The following is a 19,617-nucleotide window of genomic DNA, read 5'->3' on the forward strand; positions in this document are numbered from 1 at the left end:
CAGAATTTCATTGCATGCACCAAACTGTTAGAATACTTTTATATAAAAATCTTCAAGCAAACCTCAGACAAGAAAACACCCAGGGTCTCCAACACTTGAGCAGTTAATGAATCTCCATTTTTTTTTTGTTTTTTTTTTTTGTTTTTTTTGTTTTTTTGTTTTTTTTTTTTCTGGAGTCGAATAAGGAAGGAACTTGGAACTGGAGGCTGTGACCTTCCCCATGTATAAGTCGGGGGAGCCCAAGGAGTGGTGTGCTATGTCTTTAAATAGTCCACTCCACAAATGTGGGTGGGTTGGGTGGGTTGAGAAAGGACGGATGAATGTGCCATTAATGAGCCGAATTCCATTTGAAATAATTCTCCCATTGTGTCCCCAGCACCTCCCCATCTGCTGCCCATGCAAGTCTTGCTCCTCTGGGCTCAGAACATGCAGCCTCGGCTTCCTCCGAAACTGGTCCTGGAGTAGAAGCTCTCACTGCCTCCCGCCAACACTTGGCCAAGAACATAAACAGGTAATCTACAAGTGTTTCTCCTGTAACAGCTGCCCAGGAGAGAGCAAGGTTGGGTGTTCTCTCTCTCTCTCTCTCTCTCTCTCTCTCTCTCTCTCTCTCTCTCTCTCTCTCTCTCTCTGTCCTGTGATGAGTTGGGTTTAGGATGGTGCCAGCAAGGCACTGACACCATGTCTGTAATCAATTGGCTTGTAGCTTGGCTTCCTGAAGCAGCTAGTTCTTCTGTAGCAGGGACACAGTGTGTAAGGCAAGGACTCCCGAGAGGCAACTGATAGCCTGTGAGTGAAAATGTTCCCTCTGTAGGGTTCCACTTACAGGAGACTGTGGGGAAGGCTAAACTATAAGGAGTGGAAAGTATTATGGGGGCCAGGGTGGGAGCTAAAAGAAGATCTTAACTGTAACATCATAGCCTATCCTCCATTTCGACTGTACTCGTGGTTATGTGACTATGTCAAGTTTATCCAAGAGTGACTGCTCTCTGAGGCAGCCAATTCCCAGGGAGGCAGTGCTTGCCTCCTGCTTCCTGGGTCTGGTAGATGTGAGCTGCCTACTTGTTCTGTGTCCGAGGCTCCCAGGGCGCTCACACAGATTGCACTAAGGTGACTGTGCTGTGCCTTGGAGTGATTATTTCCTGGATTCTCCATTCCAGCACTTTTTGCATCTTGTTCGTTCATGCATTTGAGAGCCAGCATCATGGACTTGAGTTGTTCTGGCTAGGCACCAGGCCAGGGACGGGACACAGGTCTAGAAGATACATGCTGCCTGGCCCTGTGGAGCCTTGAGGTCTCTGGAGGAAGAATGATGTCCTCTCAGGACACGATGGCTCAGTGGGATTAATTCTGTGTGGGATGAGGACACTGGGGAAGGAATAGATACTGCCTGGGGAGTATCTATCTGCATGTATGCGAACCCTGGGGGCCGAGAAGGCAAGCATGCCGAGGGAGCAGAGCTGAAGGGTCTTTAGAGTGTAGAGGCTGGATCCTGCAGCCTCTAAGGGGAGTGGATCGTGGCTCAGCAGGCAGGGCCAGCTGGTCACCACCACAGGCCAAGAACTGAGGTCTTTATCTTTGTTTCCTTTGGTAACTTTTTTTTTAAAGTACAGTTTTGATTTACCAAAAAATATAGAAGATAAAATGTGATACTCTATTTACCTAACCCATCGTTCCCTCTGCTAATATCCTAATAGTATTGTTGGTGCTAATGTGACACTGTTACTGACCCTATATTGATACATTCTTGTTAACTGAAGTCTCCATTACTTGAAGTCTGTAATTTGTCGTTAATGCCCTTTCTTGTCCCAGATGTCACTCAGGAAGGACACTGTTGCCTTTAGTCTCCCTATGCGCCCCTTGGTTGTGGCAGTTTTCAGGCCTGTCTTATTTGGTGACCTTGAGAGTTAGAACAGTTCTGGTCAGAGTACCACTCAACTGGAACTTGGTCAATGTCTTTCTTATGGTTAGACTGCAGCCATGGGTTTTGGAAGAAGAAGATGAAGGGTTTAAAGTATCACTTTCTTTCTTTTTTTTTTTTTTTCTTTTTTGTTTGTTTATTTTTTTTTTTTTTTTTTATACATGGTTTCTCTGTGTAGCCCTGGCTGTCCTGGAACTCACTCTGTAGACCAGGCTGGCCTCGAACTCAGAAATCCGCCTGCCTCTGCCTCCCAAGTGCTGGGATTAAAGGCGTGCGCCACCACTGCCCAGCTAAAGTATCACTTTCTTTTCTTTTTTTTGCAAACTAAGGCTGGAGAGATGGTTGAGTACTTAATAGCACTGGTCACTTCTGTAGAGGCCCTCAGTTCAGTTCCCAGCACCCACATAATGCCTCACAACTGCCTGTAGCTCCAGTTTTAAGACATCTACCACCCTATTCTGGTCTCTGTTGTCTTTGCATGCACAATTTTCACTTATGTGCAGGCAAAACATTCACAAACACAATAAATAAATAAAAATAAATAAGTCTTTTATTTTAAATGTAAAGCACATGCCACAGTGTTTATTTGGAGGCCAGAGGACAGCTTCTTGATGCTGGTTTTCACTTTGCACCTTTACATGGGTTCCAGGGATTTAAGTCAGGTGGCCAGGCTAGCTCAGTAGGCATATTTCCCTGTTGAGCCAACTCTCAAGCCTAAAGGTACCATTTTTATAAAATGGAGGGTCCCAGTGTCAGCATGGCTGATGGCTGTTGATATTGACTTGGCTGGCTGGTTTCCCTTGACTGTCCTACAGCTTCTGGGAGGGTGTTAGTGTGTGCTGCCCCACTGAAGGGCAGGGATCTATTCTCCCTTCTGCTGGGGGGGGAGGCCTACATAAGTTATTTATGATCCTTTTGCATGGGAGGTTAGTCTCTTCTTCTCCATTTACTAATGTATTCAATCACTTATTTATGTCAGTGTGGACTCATGGGTATTTATTTTATACATTGGGCTCTAATCCATGGCTGCTGTATTTCATTGCACACAGCTTTAGCCTTGGGCTTCCTTGCCTGGCTTTTAAGTGTGCCCAGAAGCCCTTGGGCAGAACAGTGATGTGATCAGATTTGCATTTTTAAAAGGCCTTGGTAGCTGCCTGTCAAGGCGCAGGCGCTTGAGGATTGATGGTTGATGTGCCCCGAGGCTCCATACCCTGGCTCAGCTGTATCTGACATGGGCCTGTTGGGCTCCCATTGCCTGTGTAAGTGTGCTCTCTGTCTCTCCTGTCTCCGTGTTGTTAGTCATAAGGCCAGTGCCTGGATGCAGGCGTCCATGTAAATCATGTCTTTCTCCTGATGAGACCTTGCTTGGGCCAACTCTAGTTTCAACAATACACAAATTAGCACTTCATCTCATTGAAATGGAAGGTTTGATTCACCAGCCTGGCCAGAGTCTGAGGTTCTTTTTGGCCACGGGATATATCCCTGCTCTGTTTCCATTTTCCATGGAGATTCTTCTGTCAGGGCCAGCTGCCGCCTGTGTTTTCATGAGGCACAGACAACCACAGGCCCCATGGCTGTAGCTTTGTTCTCCGTGTTAGGCCTTGGGAGAGGAAAGCCAGCAGTGAGACCCGGTCTCCTGGAAAAGGCACATCTCATTAGCTCTGTGGATGCTCAGTTATTGGAAGCCTGCTGGGCACCTTGTGCAGCCTTCCTCTTCTGGAGGCTGCTGTGGAGATGCTGGTACAGCCCCACACTCTAGGCAAATAGCTTGCTTCCCCACTCCCTTGTACCCACTGGTGATCATTTGGCCACCTGCTTGTGAAGAACAGATGTGTCTCGAAGAGAGAGGAAGGGGAACCCACTTAGAGAAGACTTGGGTTCTGCTGAGCAAACCCTCCTGAAGCCACACGATTCTCCTGGGAGAGAGATGGTGACTTCTATGTCACACTTCTGGCTACACTACTGTCTCCTCCAGCATGGCCCTCTTGAGGCCTTTCCATGACCTTCCTGTGCTGTTGGGAGAGTTATGAGAGTCTAGGGATACAAGGTGAAAGCCCTCCTTCATGGGAGTGCAGCTGAGCCAGCATTGCACACCTTGGGCCAAAAGCTTGGTATGTTGGCACATAGGCCCAACTGACTATTACCCTTGACCTCCAACCTGACCTCTCACTATCCCTTCTGGGGACAGCCATTTCTTAAGAGTCAGTGACTTGGAAACCTGGCTTAGGACTACCTACCTGAACAGGCCCAGAAAAAGCAGTCTGGAAAGGTAGCTCAACTCTCTCAGGGATAAAACTGGTTCTTCAGTGTCAATGCAGGGGGCCCAGAGAGCAATGCACTATGGGAAATGGTGCCCTGAACCACAAGGCTGTGGGCTTGCCAAGCTTTCTGATAAACTGTTCCCATGTGGCCCAAATAGTTTCCATCCCTCTGCCAAAGCTCACGAAAACTCAAGAGCTTTTGTGTGTCTCCTAAGCCGAGACTGGAGTTCCGTGGAAACCACTGTGCAGCTTCACACTCAGGCCCTTTGTGAGCTCCCCACCCCAGTAATTCATTTTGTAGGTAGAGTCTTGATTAGGTTTTGCTGTTGGTTGTTATAATAAAATACACAAGGCAGGGTAACTTCATAAAGAAGAGGCATCTATTTAATTAGCCAATTTGGAGACCGAATGACCAAACAGGAAGGCATGAGTATTGGAAAGCACGTCTCCAACTTCCTTGGATGCTTCACCACAGAGCATCACATGCAAGAGTCTGTCTAGTCTCTATCTGAGACTTAACAAGAGGGCTCTCAGCACTAATATCTCATCCTAAGTACACCCCAAAGGTACCACCTCTAACTCAGTTTCCACTTTCTTCACCCTTAACTATGGCTTTGAGGATGAAACTCCTGTGTGGGTTTGTGGGGACTGACCAAAGTATACACAAACCATAGTGGACCTGCTTAATCTTCTGATGTCAGGGGAAAGGCTGGATTGTTGGGGATGAGAGTCTCTGTAGGCTAGACCCTGTGCCCACCGGACTGGGATCTACTCCAGTCTTCCATAAGCCAGGTTTCAGCCATGGCTCTGTACTGAGATCCTCTGTCCCATGGCATCCTAGAAACGCACATACAATATCTCCCTCCCACTGAGACAAACACAGGCAATCCACCTAGGCTCTCTGGCTCCGATTTCATCTCCTGTACATGAGCAGGGAGCTGCTAGGTACCTAGATTTTGCTGTGTAAGTCTGCTTTCACTAAGTAGGTCAATCTCAGTGGCTTCTTCTGGAGGCTCGGGGCAAAGGGAAGCTTTGCTTCCCTCTCTAGAAAGGTAGAGTCCAAAGCTGCTTCGTCTCTCTGGGTGGGAACAGTTGGGGAGAGAATGGCCTCAGGATCCCTCCCCTGCCGCTGCTCCCTTCTTCTGGGAGCACAGGACCGCTGGTCCTGATGGGTGGAGTACAGCTGGAGGAAAGCTGTTGAGTTTCTACCCTGTGTCCCTCTGGGTGGGTCTGAGGTTCTAGAGCAGCCTAGAAGGGAATCATCCACCTCTCCATCTATCCATCCATCTGCCCACACATCCATCCGTTCATCCGCTCATCCACCTACCCACAGATAAACCTACCCAGTGACTTAGCAGCCGTTATCCTACTTGAATCTCTTCTACACTCTGGTATCAAACTTGGAGGTCACTACTTGTGCCTCAAGCCAGGTCCAGCTACCTGTCCTCAGCAAGCCCAACAAAAGAGTCAAAATAAAAGCAGAAAGCAAAAAGAAATTAATAATAATAGAGATTTGTTCAACTTAGCCACACTGGGAAGAGAGGCAAGAGATCCAGTGAGCCTCTCTACCCGACCCCAAGTCTGTCTTTGGGATCCTGAAATGAGATTACAGTTTAGATACAGGCCCTAGGACATGGCATATGAGCAGTCCCGGTCAAGGTGCTGCCCTCACAGACCCATCACCTTCTGGGCTTTAGCCTCATCCTGTATGGTGACTGACAAGTCTACAGAATCGTATAAACTCCCTCTCTGGGAGGCAAGTTCCCCCTCCTCTGGCACTCTTCTCAGCCTGAGAGTCCTGGGGAAACCTCATTTCTTTGGGGCCCTTAGTTTCAGTAGTCTGATATGCTGACAGATGTGTCTCTTTAGAATACCTGTGTTTCTTCCAGGCCAGTTACACCTCTGTGATGTGGAATAGGGAAGGAGTGTAGACCTAGAGAGACATGTCCCTTGGTCTATTTCTGATCTGTGTGACACTGGACAAGCTACCTGGCCACTCTGAGCCTTAGTTTACCTATCTTTAAAATGAGGATAGTGATAACCACCTCGTCGGGCTCAGTGTGATAATCAAGTATACACGAGTAGTTAGCTCAGAAGGGTTCACAGTGTGAACAGATTCTTGGTGAGGATGAAGAGTGAAGAAAGGCAACCCGTGCCATTGCCGGGAGTGTGGAGCAGCCCACAGCAGATTGGGGAGAAGCCAGATCGAGGGTACCTAGGTCATAGGCATAGTTGCAGGTTAGCTCCAGAATGGCAGGAGGCTTGTAGTTGGACTTGGGGGTCACTGGGACCCAAGATGTTGAGAAAGGAAATCAATCCATCTATTCTCTTTAAGCAAGGAAGAGTTGGGATGGAATTTAGTTGAGGGTGATTTCTGGTAGGAGGAAAGGGTTGATGGAAAGGAGAGGCCAGAGGTCAGAGGTTCATGTGGCTGTTACCATGGTCCAGGTAGGAGACCGTGTTGGCCTGAACTGTGGTGGTAGCTGTGTACTATAGAGGGCTTGAGTCTGTCTCGTGGCTCATTTACCCGTCCACTCATGTCTGTGGAATGTCTCCTCTGACTATGCCTGAATCCAGGTGCTGGAGATGTAGTGGTGACCATGCAGGATCTGAGACTTTGCAAGCCATGAGACTTAGCCTGGCCATGTCTATGCCCCATGGTCTTTCCCAACATTTCCACAAGGTCAGCAAGACAGGGCAAGACTCAGGCCAGTCTGAGGTCACAGGACAGTTGTCTTCATGTGTACAAATCAGTTCCTAAAGAGATAAGTATTCGGGCTGGAGAGATGGCTCAGAGGTTAAAAACACTGTCTGTTCTTCCAGAGGTCCTGAGTTCAATCCCCAGCAACCATATGGTGGCTCACAACCATCTATAATGTGATCTGATCTCCCCTCTAGCTTGTAGGTGTGCATACAGATAGAACACTCATTTATATAAAATAAACAAGTAAATCTTTAAAGAGAGAGCTAAGTACTCAAGGGGGAACAGAACAGCTTGCATCTCCAGACAGTTGTATGCTCACGCAGCCACGGGGACATGGGTGAGGAGAGAATTACAGATAGGGCTTCTGGGATTTTTATGGAAAGGTGATATTTTTAGGACTTGGTAACACACCACACACACACACACACACACACACACACACCATGCGTATGCTGACACACTCATTCACTCGCTCTGCCCACAGACATGCTCTCAGTAGATTCTCATGGCTACTATTTCTGGCCGAGCACTCTGGATTTCTTGTTTCTTCAGGGAGACTTGAGTCAGCAGTTCTAAGCTGGTTTCTACTGCACTGCTCACAAGGAGGGCTGCCTTATTGATGGCTTGTGAGGCTTGAACAGGCTACTGTCTCTTTGCTCTCAGTGGAGAGAAGACACAAGGCTTGGAGCTTCTGGATTTGCTATTTAGCATGCTCCTGGGGGGCGGGGGGGGGGGGGAGTCCTTTCATGCTGAGTGGCTTCCCTGCAGCCCCTAAGAACTCCTTGTCCAGGAATGGGCAGGTAACCAGGCTTAGCCTGTTTCTCCAGTCTGGCTGGGGAAACCAGCCTTGCATCCTTTCTGGCAGTATCCATTCTAGGCTCTGCTTACACCCTAATGTTCTTCTTAAAAGACCTTTGTATTCCTAGTACAAAAGGTCTCAAGACCAGGAGGCTTTAAGAGCCAGAGGAACTCAGAGGATCCACACAGCTACAGTCAAAGTAGACACATTAAAGCTCTCTTAAGAACCTACACCTTAGCGTGTGTATGAAATTCTTACTGTAAAAGGCTACAGAGGAGAAAGATGGCTAGCACTGGTTGTGTTTTCAAACCTAGACAGAAGCAATCACCTGGCCCAGGTGAGTCCACTGGTAACGAAAAAAAACTTGATTTTATTTCTAAATAGAAACCTGGACTTAGGGCGGTGGGTTTTACTGAACCAAAAGCCTGTTTTAGGACAACCTGCTTGTTTTTAATTTAGGATTAGGTCTATCAAGTTAGTTCCAGAAAAGGATGTCTGGTAAAGCCTGAAGAAAATCGTTACCTGAGAGAAGATACTTAAAATGAATGCCCTGAATGAATCCAGATTTTGCCATCAGTAGTCGGGAGGAAATGTTTGAGACTTTGAGAAAGAAAGTAAGAATGACTGACTGATTTTAACCACCTGCAACTCAGTGGTTCTCAACCTTCCTAACGCTGGGACCCTTTAATACCGTTTCTCATGGTGTAGTGACCCCCAACCATAAAATTACTTGTTGCTATTTGATTAACTGTAATTTTGCTACTGCTATGAATCCTAATGTAAGTATCTGATATGCAGGACATCTGACATCCGACCTTGTGGTGGTCACAACCCACAGGTTGAGAACTGCTGCTGTAGATTTTGATGGTGTCCTTCCTCAAGGACTTTGGTGGACACTGAATCTTTTGCCAGGGCTTCTTTCATGTCTCTTGTGCCAGGCTGTGGCTCTGCCTTGTGGTCACTGGCAGTGAACATCTCCCAAGAGGCTACTGAAAAAAAATGGCTGGTTGAGAAGCGATCATGTTTATTAGAGAGTTTGCCAACAAAAATGTGGTCCTGGTGGTTTCTTTTGCTTCCCTGTATGTAACTTTGTTGCCATGGAGACATGAAAGGTGGGGACTTTCAGTCCAGCAACTAGTCAAATATCACATCACATCTTGTTGCTGTGGAGACTTGGCAGGTAGTGCTCTCAGTCCAGGATGGAGCAGCTAGACTGACCTCCCTAGAAAATGTCCTAGTTTCCTGATGTTGGTTTACAGGGGGCAGCTCAGTAGCTCCTGGTGTGCCTGCGGAACACTGGGCTGGTGGTAGGATATTGAAGAAGTCATGTTCCAGTATATATCCAATCCCTTGGCAGAGGACTTAGCAATGTCAGTAGCAAAAAAAAGGTGTTCACCCACAGAGTGATTCTTCTTGTTGTTACTTCTTAAATTTTTTACTTATTTATTGTATATGTGTTTGTGTGTGGTATACATGCATGTGTCGTGTATGTGTGTGTTCATATGTGTGTGTTCACGTGTATGTAGGGAGTGGGTTAGAGGCTAATCTTAATTGTCTTTCCTAGTTACTCTGTACCCTGTATGTTGGGACTGAGTCTCTTGTTGATCCAGGAGCTTGCCATTTTGGCTAGTCTGGCCAATTGCTCTGGGATCAGTGCCTTCTGTGTGTTGGGATAATAGGTAGGCTGCTATGCATGCCCAGAGTTTACATGGGTTCTGCAGATCTGAAGTTCAGTCCTTACACTTGTGTGGCAAATGTTTTATCCACTGAGACATCTCCCCATCCCTTTTTTAAAACTTTTTTTTAAAAAAAAGGCTTGTTTTTAAGAAAAGATTTCGACTGGCCTGGGCTAGCCTAGAGTTTGCTATGTATGTAGCTGGAGATGACCTTGAACTTCTGATCCTCTTGCCTTACTGCCCAGTGTGCTAGGGTTATAGGTATATGCCACAGTCAGTTAAGGAAGTGCTAGGGTTAACCCCAGAGCTTCAGGTATGCTGTGCAGTCACTCTGCCAACATTCCCAGTCTCTAACTCTAACCTGATAGAGTCTTGTGAAAGGTATAACTGATTATTCTTCTTACTTTGCCTATTGGGACCTTAGAACCAGACTTGTAGTCACCTCCAAGGCTTAGGTCAGCACTTCCGAGCCAGCCTCATTCCCTCCCCCATCGTCCACTCCTTTCCTTCTGTGTTTCCTTTTCTTGGATGGAAAGTTTATATACTTTTCAACATCAGGGAGGATATAGTTTTTTCAACAGTTCACTCAAGAATGTTACCTTCTGTTTCCTTCTCAAAAGAGTAGAGTTGATTTATATAAAGGAGGATTTGGGGATTTATATAAAGGAGGACTTGGGGGTGTTTAATTTTCTGGGGTGTTTGTTACTGATTTCTGTACGTGTGAGTGACTTTTCAATTCTCATTTAACTTGTTGAGTAGCCGTATGATTTTTCATGACCAATGTGCATCTTTCTCTTCTGTTCTCTTTCTTGTCCATTTTCCTGTCCTAGAGCTAGCCGGCTTTGTATCCTGGCTTCTTTATTTTAAAATGAGAATGAATCTCAGCTCTCATCACTGAATTCTTTGTTAGCATGTTCTAGTTTCTCTCCCTGGGCCTAACAGTAAGACCCAGCCCCCAGCTTCTGCCACAACAGCAGTGAAGTGATGCTTTTCCCAGGAAGACATTTCTAACGTGAAATATGAAGGGTCTTATGAAACAGGTGCGAAGGGAGATATAATCTCCTTCTCAAGGAAACAGCAAGAGAACCTGTGGGAGGGATTGAAGATTCTAGACAATTTATAGAGCGCTTGCCTAGAAAGTATAAGGACTCAGGTGTCATCCCCAGCAGTAGACACACACACACACACATACATACATACACACATATACACATGCTCATACATACATACACATATACACATGCACATACACACATGCAAACACACATGCACACACACATGCACATACGCACATGCAAACACACATGTATATACACATATGAACACACATGCACACACAGGCACATGCACACACACATGCACATAAACATGCATATATACATGCCAGATGGTAGAATGGGGACTTTTTTTTAAGGTAGCAGACACCTTTTTGGACTTGAGTGAGGCTGAGTGACAGGAGAATATCTCTCTCCAAGTCCAGGAGCAAGGAGCCCAGTTCTGTAACATCTGTGCGGAGAGAGCCCAGCAATGTGCCATTCCTGACCATAGTCAGATGTCCCCTGTTGCTACGTTACCTTGCTGGGCTCCTGCTCATGTGACGATGGGGTGCTAGACTTGAGCTGCACAGCTTCTCAACTCTTAGGGTGTTAGGCAAGCCAGTGAGTATGCCAGGAACAGTGCACAGGCACCAGAAATGTGTGGGGCGCCATGCTGTGTTGTGGACTTGGACATGTGGGAGTCCAGGCAAAGGGCCAGCTGTGGATGGGCAGCCATAGTGCCATCTGAATGACAGCCAGCATGAAGGGCCCTTCCTGCGTGAAGGCCCTTGTGGGTCAACCCAACCTCCTCACTGCCTACCACGATATGGTGGGTGTGGCAGGTTAGGCTGAAAGGAACCGAACCTTGCCTAGCTTGCTCTTTCTTTAGCTGTATTTACATCCTTAGCATTCTCCCCTGGGCTGTTCTGTGATCTGACCTACTTTCCTTTCCCACATGCTTGGGTAATTAGCAGCTCAGGGGTCCACAGCATTGCAGGGTAAGGAGTGCTGTTATGGCAGCTATCCGCTTCCCTGGAACCTGAAACCAAGACAGGGAATTTAGGTTTGTTTCTTGGAGTGTCAGAGGCACGTCAGACATTCTTTTTTTAAAAAAATGTTTGAGATGGGATCTCATGTAGTCCAGGCTGGCCCTTGAACTTGATGTGTAGGTGAAGGTGATCTTGAACTCCCAATCCTTACACCATTACCACGCCCCAGGGCTGTGATGATTGGCACAAGCTACCATGTCTGGTTTAGCAGTCTGTCTTTCTTATTTATTTATTTATTTATTTATTTATTTATTATGAAACTACTACTGGGGGCTGGAGAAGTGGCTCCGAGGTTAAGAGCACTGTCTGCTCTTCCAGAGGTCCTGAGTTCAATTCCCAGCAACCATCTGGTGGTTCATAACCATCTATAATGAGATTTGGTGCCCTCTTCCGGCCTACAGGCATTCATGCAGACAGAATGCTGTATACATAATAAATGAATAAATCTTAAAAAAAAAAAAAAAAAAAAAAAAAAAAAAAAACAAACCTACTTCAGGTGTGTTGTTGCACATCTTTAATCCCAGCATGTGGGAGGCAGAGGCAGGCAGATCTCTGAGTTTGAGGCCTGCTTGGTCTACAAAGCAAGTTCTAGGACAGCCAGGGCTGCACAGGAGAAACTCTGTCTTGAAAACAAACAAAACTGTGTGTGTGTCTGTGTGTACGCGCGCGCGCACACACACACACACACGCGTGCATGTATAATTTATTTATTTCTATGTATGTGTGTGTGTCTGCAAGAGTCTATGTGTGCCACATGTATGCAAGAGCCCAAAGTGCCCAGAAGGGAGTACCAGATGCCTCTGGACCTAGAGTTACCAAACCCCAGTCTTCTGCATTAGTAGCAGGACCACCAAGCCATCTCTCTAGCCTTTAACTGGGTCCCACACCTTTGTCCCCCTGTGGGCTGTGGAGTCTGGATCACATGGCTCATCTTGTGGCTACAGGGCTTTGTCAGGCTTGCTGCTGGTTAGTCACCGTGCATGGGCCAGGCCTGAAATATTATAGGACATTAATATACAGTAGATTGCTAATTGTTTTAGAAATGATGGAGGCATTTCCTGGTTTATCTGTCACTCCCTCTAGACCCTCTTGGGATAGTTGGCAGTGGAACCTACTTATGTGGGCTTGGCCTACCCTCAGGGACCCAGACTGTGTATGTGTGTGGGGCTTAAAGATCTGCAGAAGGGCTGTTTGAGGTCACGGTCTTATCAGAGTTGTGTTTGAAAGTGGTGGGCACCATTGGTGTGGCATATGCTTCCATTCCTCAGAGGGAGGCCAGGATGGAGACTGGACCAGGAGGGAGGGCAGGACAGATGGGAGGGGGAGCCAGCATGTGAGGGTGGGGAAAGCATGGTGTTGAGGCCACCACCTGTTTGGCCTCACCACACAACTGAAGGCACCTGAAAGTCTTGAGAACTCCAAGGATTAGGGTTTCCTCAGGAATTTCAAGAGGCACTTGGAGGCCATTGTGCAACCCTTTTCCTCCCCCATTTCCTTCAGCTTTGCATTTTCTGTGGGGAAATTACCAAATAACCAATTTGCAGGCGTGGTTACCATCAGAAAATGTTAATTAAGATTCTGAGTGGTTCTTCAATAGGGAATCACACAGCAAAAGTCCACTTGTCATCAACTTCAAAGGTGCCCAAGGCTCTCTGTTTCTACCATGATTTGGAGGCACAGTTTTAATACCAGTGAGGTGATATTGTCCACTACATAGTATGTCACTATATTGTGACTATGCGGCGGTTGCTGGGATTCTAAATATAAGCACTTGACTGTATTGTAACGGTATTCTACTCAGGTAACAGGTCCCTAGAAAGGAGGACCTGGTCCCGAGAGTTCATGGATTGTACTTAGCTTCATTTCCCAGTACCCTTCTAGAGTAGCATGTCTGTTTTTCTGTGTCAATTAGTACTTGCACGCTGTGTGCTTAGGCATTTGGTTCAAGGGCATATAGCCAATCATGGGAAGATCAGGGTTTGAACTCTGGTGTCATTTCAAAGCATTCGATTTTGGCCTCCTACTTACCACGGATAAAGACATTCTGACAACCCTGTGACCCTGCAGGCTCCGGTTGTGACCCTGTCACCCCAGCTCTGGGAGTCCCAGCATACCAGTCAGAGACAAGGTGTGGTGAAGAGTTAATGAATGTGGCTGTGTTGGGAAGAGCAGATAAAGGATTTGGTGACTCCAAGTCTGTCCTCAACGTGCTGGTGGGAATTCAGATATTTTATAAGGAGGAAAAAGGGGGTGGGGAATGGGCAGAAGAAGAGGGCTGTGTTTGCCTCCCTGTGATCCTGTTCAGGCCAGGAGGCCTTTGTCTCAGTTCTGCTTCTGCCTGGGGCTCTTGTTGTCCCTTGAGGGGCACAGTCTGGGTTCCATGAGGCAGTCCCCCCCTGTTCCTTACGAAGCCTCATCATCGTAGACTGTCCTCTCCTTTAGAGAGAGATATATCCTGCAAGCCTCACCAGTGCTTGGAGGGCCTTTCTGTTGATCCTTTGTTGTAAAGATGTTCATCTGTTGGCCACTGGAGAAGATTCTAGAAACAGAAAGTTAAAGTGACAAAATAGAGCCAGTGAGGGACAAAATGGGGTTAGCGCAGGCTGGGGACTGGGACCCTCCTCCTCCTCAGTTCCCCCATTTTTACCTAGTGTGTAACCTAACTGAAATATGTATATTACATGCTCAGGGAAAGGATCCCTTTCCTTGGAAGACTATGTATTAACATCAATAAATATCTTTTTAGTACACACTGTAAGTAAGGTTCTTTTGAATCCCCATCTGCAGACAGAACCAAAAGATCTGGTTTTGTTTTGCTTTGTTTTTAAATAAAGAACCCTTCCTCCTCCCTATGATTGGATAACTAAGCTGCAGGATTCTTGCCTCCAGGTGACAATAGTGTTGACCATGAGTGATGGCCTCCCTGGGAGGTGCTGCCCTGCTGAAGGTTACCTTCCTCACAAGACTGGCAACAGAAAGAAACCTCAGTGTTTCCTGGGGAGCAATTTTAATGGTGTGATGTTTTGACACAGAGAAGAAATATGAGCCCAGGAAAGTCAGCCAACCCTCAGGCTCTGCAGCTTGTAGGCAAGCATCAACTCTAGATATGCTGGCCCATGCAGATATCAATTCTAGATATGCTGGCCCATGCAGATATCAACTCTAGATATGCTGGCCCATGCAGATATAACTCTAGATATGCTGGCCCATGCAGATATCAACTCTAGATATGCTGGCCCATGCAGATATCAACTCTAGATATGCTGGCCCATGCAGATATCAACTCTAGATATGCTGGCCCATGCAGATACCTTTAGCCACACTTTCTGAAGGCAGTCAGAAAGAGTCTTACAATGTGTTGTGTAGCTTTATTTTGATTTTATTCTATGCACCAACCAATCAGTTTTACTTCATCTTATTTTTAGGGGGCCGTAATGTACATGCATCTTATGAGCTAGCTGGCATTCCGGTTGAGGAATTGGGAAAACTTAGAAGAGTCTTTCCATTTTCCTGTAAGCAGTTGTGTTTGAATCCAGTTGTAATTGTTCAGGGCTCCGAAAGCCATTGCATTGAATGTAAGGTGGTGCTTGCGGGTGAGTGTGATGGGCACTTACAGAATGCTGTTCAAGTAGCCTCCAGTGAGAAGGCCCAGAGCTCAGCTGTAGAGACTTTCTGAGCTGCTCCCCAGCAGGGAAATGGGGTCTGGTACTGGGTTTCCCCAGCATCTAAGCCAGCCTGTTTATGTTTAGGATCAGGGATTTCCTACCCCTGTACATTCTTGATATATGAGGGGCCTGACTCAGGAGCATAGCATAGGACTTGTCTTTGTAGAAAATTCTTCTGGTGGCTAAAAACCAGAATCCAGCCCAAGCCCCTGAAGGTTGCCCTGTACCTCTCTCTCCAGCTGGCCCCAACCTCTGCAGTTGTTAAAGTATGAAGGTATCCTTGGTGGGGAGGCTTGGCGTTGGTGGGCTGAAAGACAAGGTCGCTGCCCTGGGACAGACTTTAGTCCTTCCCCAACTGTCCTGTCTGAAGAAAGTTCAGGTGTGTCGTCCTCAATTTCCACTGCATCCTGTTTTACTGGTTCCGCAGCCCTCCTACAGTCTGTGGGAGTGAGAGAGAAGGGACCTGTTCCCAACTTTGTCAATTGCTAGACCACCTTGCTCCGCCCTCGTGGGTGGAGGGAGTTCAAGTACCGAAGAGTGGTAGTACATTTACATCTTAAAAGATACAATGCACTAGCTAGCAGTCCAGGCTAAGCTGGGAAGCTGGGGTTTAGTGTGCGAGCAGAGGGAGGGTCTTCGCCCGCCCCCCCCCCCCAGCAGCTTCCGGAGGACATTGAAGCTTTGTGAAGATGCCGGCGTCAGGCCGCTTGGTGGTGGTGACATCATCAAGTCCCAACACACAGGCTGAACCGGGGGCTTTAAGAGAAGATCCTTTCCGACCTCGCCAGTGCTTGGGCTCACACTGCCTCCTCTCGGGCAGCTCCACGCGTATCGGCCACGCTCACGCACACACCTAGGCGCGCACCCGCCAGCTGTACTCGCACGCGCATACTGCCTTGGTGCTCGCCCCCCGGGCCGGCTCCGGCCTCGAGCCGCTGCTCCCAGTCGCCGCCACCACGGATGCCAGCAGCTGCTCTCATCTGCAGTGCAGCAGCCCCGGCCGCCGGCCGGCCCGCCCCGGGCTGGAGGAACCGCACCAGGACGCTGGCCCCGCTCGTGGCTAGCCTGCACGCCAGGGCTCAGCGAGGATGGGAGGGTCGCAGTCCCTGCAGCCAGCCCCAGCCAGTGACCTGAACCTGGAGGTTTCTGAGGCCATGTAAGTGCAGTGCTCTCCCCCCTGTAGCCCCCGCGAGGAGGAGAGGCTGCCCGGCTTTGTTAGTGCTCCTCTCCCCCATGTGGTGCAGCGTGAAGCCTAGGCTGGCCTGGGAAGCCTTGCAAAGCTTTACCTGGTGGCTGCCGCTTGTAGTGTTTTGTGTTTTAGCTGGACTGTGTATCTTGCAGCCCCAGGAGACCCCTGGAGCAGAAATAGCCCTCTGGAATTCGATTTTGGTTATTTAGCAGCAGGGTGCATGGTGGGGGCTTCTGTGCTATCAGCATCTTTTCTCAGCACCCCCCACCCCCACTGGTATTTCCTGCTAGGGAACTGGAGGCATCAAGGAGAGAAGGCCTCCTCCTAGGAAGAGTATTGTGCATGCTGGAAACAGTGCTGGGTTAGCTATTGGCACGGCAGGACAGATGGATGGCATGGACCTCAGAGTGTGTGTGCAGCTGGGCTGGTCCAAGCATCAGCGGGCTACTCCTGCTAACACTGAGGACAAGGCCGCCTGCTATTATTAGTAAAGACAGCCAAACAGCCTTGTCATTGGTTGAGGCAGAGTCTGACTATGCATCGATCCAGGAATCCGATCTTTTCTCTAAACCACAGAGCTAATGTTCTCAGAAGTGGCTTTTTTATCCTGAGAAGTATTTGTTACAGTTGCTGTTTCTGTTATGGTAGTCTCCATTACAAACCCAGTCTTGTTGGTAGGATGGGGGCTTATGGACGAGGTCTGCCTGCCAGGTTACAATTCAGCAAGTAAGGTTGCTGTCCAAAGTGGGCTTGCCAGTCCCCTTTCATGTCCTCTTCCCTTTTCCAAAGAGGAGAATATTTCTGGAGACTTGTGGGGTGGGGGTGGCAGAGCAGTGCGGGTTCTTATGAGTATACGTAACTTTAAAGCTAGCAGGCACTGGTCTGTGTATTGGAGTAGGATTTGGGCCCCATGGGAGGTGAGAGTGGGGACTTCCCTTCTCCGGACTTCAGTGACACGCTGGACTCATGTGGTGATGTAATGCTGGGCTGAGCCACATGGTTTTCCAGGCTCTGGCTTTGAACAGCCAGCCATTCTGAGGAGCAGGTGTGCATCCATCCTGTGTCTTCATCCCTGTAACTCGAGAGCGCAGTGTCTTACAATGGAGGTGTATTGTGTTTGGGAGTTTTTATAGTATGAACCTAGCGCCGGGCTGTCCTGTCCACTCAGGTGCAGTATTGTTAGGTGTGTGGACTATCTTACTGCCTTATGGGGTTCGGGAAAAGAACATTTCAGCCTCATTTTTTTTTTCTTTCAAAATTTCTGAACTGGAAATCAGTGACACCTGACACCTACCAAAGCACTGGAGGGACCAGAAAAGATAATGTGACCCTAGGTTTGGGAAAACTTGCACATTAGCCATTGGAAATTAAGTTCTCTGGTCCCGAAGTTTCCCATCTTCTATCCTGGTGGAGTTACTGCCTTGTGTTCTGGGAGCTGAGGACAGAGTCTATAGAGATTCTGTTAGGTACACGTTCTTTTCGATAATAGTCTTTAATGGTTTGTCCCATGGGGATAGTGGCAACAGATAAAACTTGAGGCCCAGCAGCCACCTTGAGAGGGAAGCTGCTCATCCAATATCTTGATTGTTTACTTGGTTCCTTTTACCACTTGAAGCTTCCGAAATTGTCTTAGAGTACAATTTAAGACGACACATTAGACTCATTCTCCAAAATCCCACCCTCTGTTCCCCAAGGTTTAGAAAAGTGGAAAGGGAAATCACTGAGGCCGTTGTTCCCAATGGCTTGCCTTTGCAACCCCTCTCTGAGTGCTTTCCCTACAGATGTGCTCTGTCTAACCTCAAAGTTAAAAAAAGAAAAGAAAACTACATTAAGAAAGCTGCCTTTTCTTGTGCAGGCGTGGTGTTTTCATAGGAGTGTGTGTGTGTGTGTGTGTGTGTGTGTGTGTGTGTCTGTGTGTGTGTGTGTGTGTGTGTGTGTGTGTGTGTGTGAGAGAGAGAGAGAGAGAGAGAGAGAGAGAGAGAGAGAGAGAGAGAATGTGTGCCCAAGAGTGATACAGACACACAGCAGGCCTGGCGGCAGAGAAGTGCTTCCTCTAAGCTGATGTCAGGGGTTCGAGGTTGAAGGCCAGGGGCACTCACCTGCTGCCAGCTGCAGCCCACAGCAGCGGGAATCTAGAGCGGACATTTCTTTTTCTTTGGTGAAAGCTGGATTTACAGAGTACAGAGGACCACACATAAAGGTGAAACAAAAAAAAAAAAAGCAAAAAAAACAAGCGAAGGACTTTTGTTTGTTAAGGACTTTTGGTTTTTTTGTTTGAAGTTTCTCTCTTAGATTTCAAGTTTGGCTGCCTGTAGATAGTTTTTATAGTCCCAGCGAACAGATTTGTCCCTCTCAGAGAGCAGTGAGTTGAGGAGGGAGGAAAACTGGGGAAGCTGAAGCCCCGTGGGATTGTGGGATGGGGGGGAATGAGGTAGAGGGTGCCGATCTGAGGCAGCCAGTCCCTTGAAACCCCTAGGTGACACACAGACTATAGCATCAGCCTCTGGCAGAAGTGCAGGTCTCAGGCTCCACTCAGATTCAAATCTCCATTTTAACCATGCTTATTAAAGAGTCCAGTGTGGCTTGGGCTGGAGTTTGAGAAGGCCCAAGACGATTCTATCTCCTCTCGGTCCAGGTTTTTGTGAAACCACTGACTGCTGCTTTAGCTGCTCCTTTCTTGTCAGGGAAGGAAGTTCTCACAGAAGCCATAACCACTTCCAAATGGTGGCAGAAGGGGTGTGAGGAGAGGAAGAGCCCACCCTAAAGTACCTCTCACTGAGGTCTGTGATGAGCCCCATAGCCATCCTTCTTTCCAAGGGAGCCCCTGGGGATGTGACTCCTTCTAAGAGAAGCAGCAGCAAGCACTTTGTCATCAGTTCCAGGGACTTCCCCACCACGTCAACCATGGCAGCCAGTGTAGCCTGAGACAAAGTGGGCAGCAGTTCTCTTACAGGGCGGACTGCTGGTGGATTCTAGAAAGCAGTCTGCAAACATGGAAAGCTACGGGACTGTGGTCCCCAGAGGATCCACAGAGGCAAGGAGGAGGAGCCAGGGAGACTAGAAGGATGACTTCCTGCAGAGGGAGGGTAAAGACTAAAGATGAACAAATAGAAAATAGAGATTTAGGGGCTGGCAAATTGGCTCAGCCCAAAAGGTGCTTCCCCCCAAACCCGATGACTTGAGCTGGATACGTAAACAACTTCCATGTTGAAGAGAGCTGACTCTACAGAGTTGTCCCTCTGACTTCCACACATGTTCCATGGTGTGTGTATACACACAAGTTCACGCACATGCACAAATAAATAAATAGATGTAAAAC

General features: G+C 47.8%; 1 protein-coding gene across 16 annotated transcripts in view; it reads left to right on the plus strand.

Annotated features, from left to right (window-relative positions):
• Tacc2 (transforming acidic coiled-coil containing protein 2) overlaps window positions 1-19,617 on the plus strand; it is a 214,624-nt gene that overhangs the window by 126,645 nt on the left and 68,362 nt on the right. For 12 of the 16 annotated variants that reach the window (XM_076911611.1, XM_076911624.1, XM_076911669.1 and 9 more), the window contains one exon: window positions 377-511. The exons of 1 other annotated variant lie outside the window; for it this stretch is intronic. In XM_076911611.1, the coding sequence (XP_076767726.1) occupies window positions 377-511 (135 nt within the window). Of the gene's footprint in view, window positions 1-376; window positions 512-16,031; window positions 16,266-19,617 lie in introns of those variants that run through there. 3 more of the 16 variants (XM_034500217.2, XM_034500233.2, XM_034500241.2) reach the window with 3 other exon arrangements.

This window comes from Arvicanthis niloticus, chromosome 1, assembly GCF_011762505.2.
Source record: "Arvicanthis niloticus isolate mArvNil1 chromosome 1, mArvNil1.pat.X, whole genome shotgun sequence".
Classification (NCBI taxonomy): Eukaryota; Metazoa; Chordata; class Mammalia; order Rodentia; family Muridae; genus Arvicanthis; species Arvicanthis niloticus.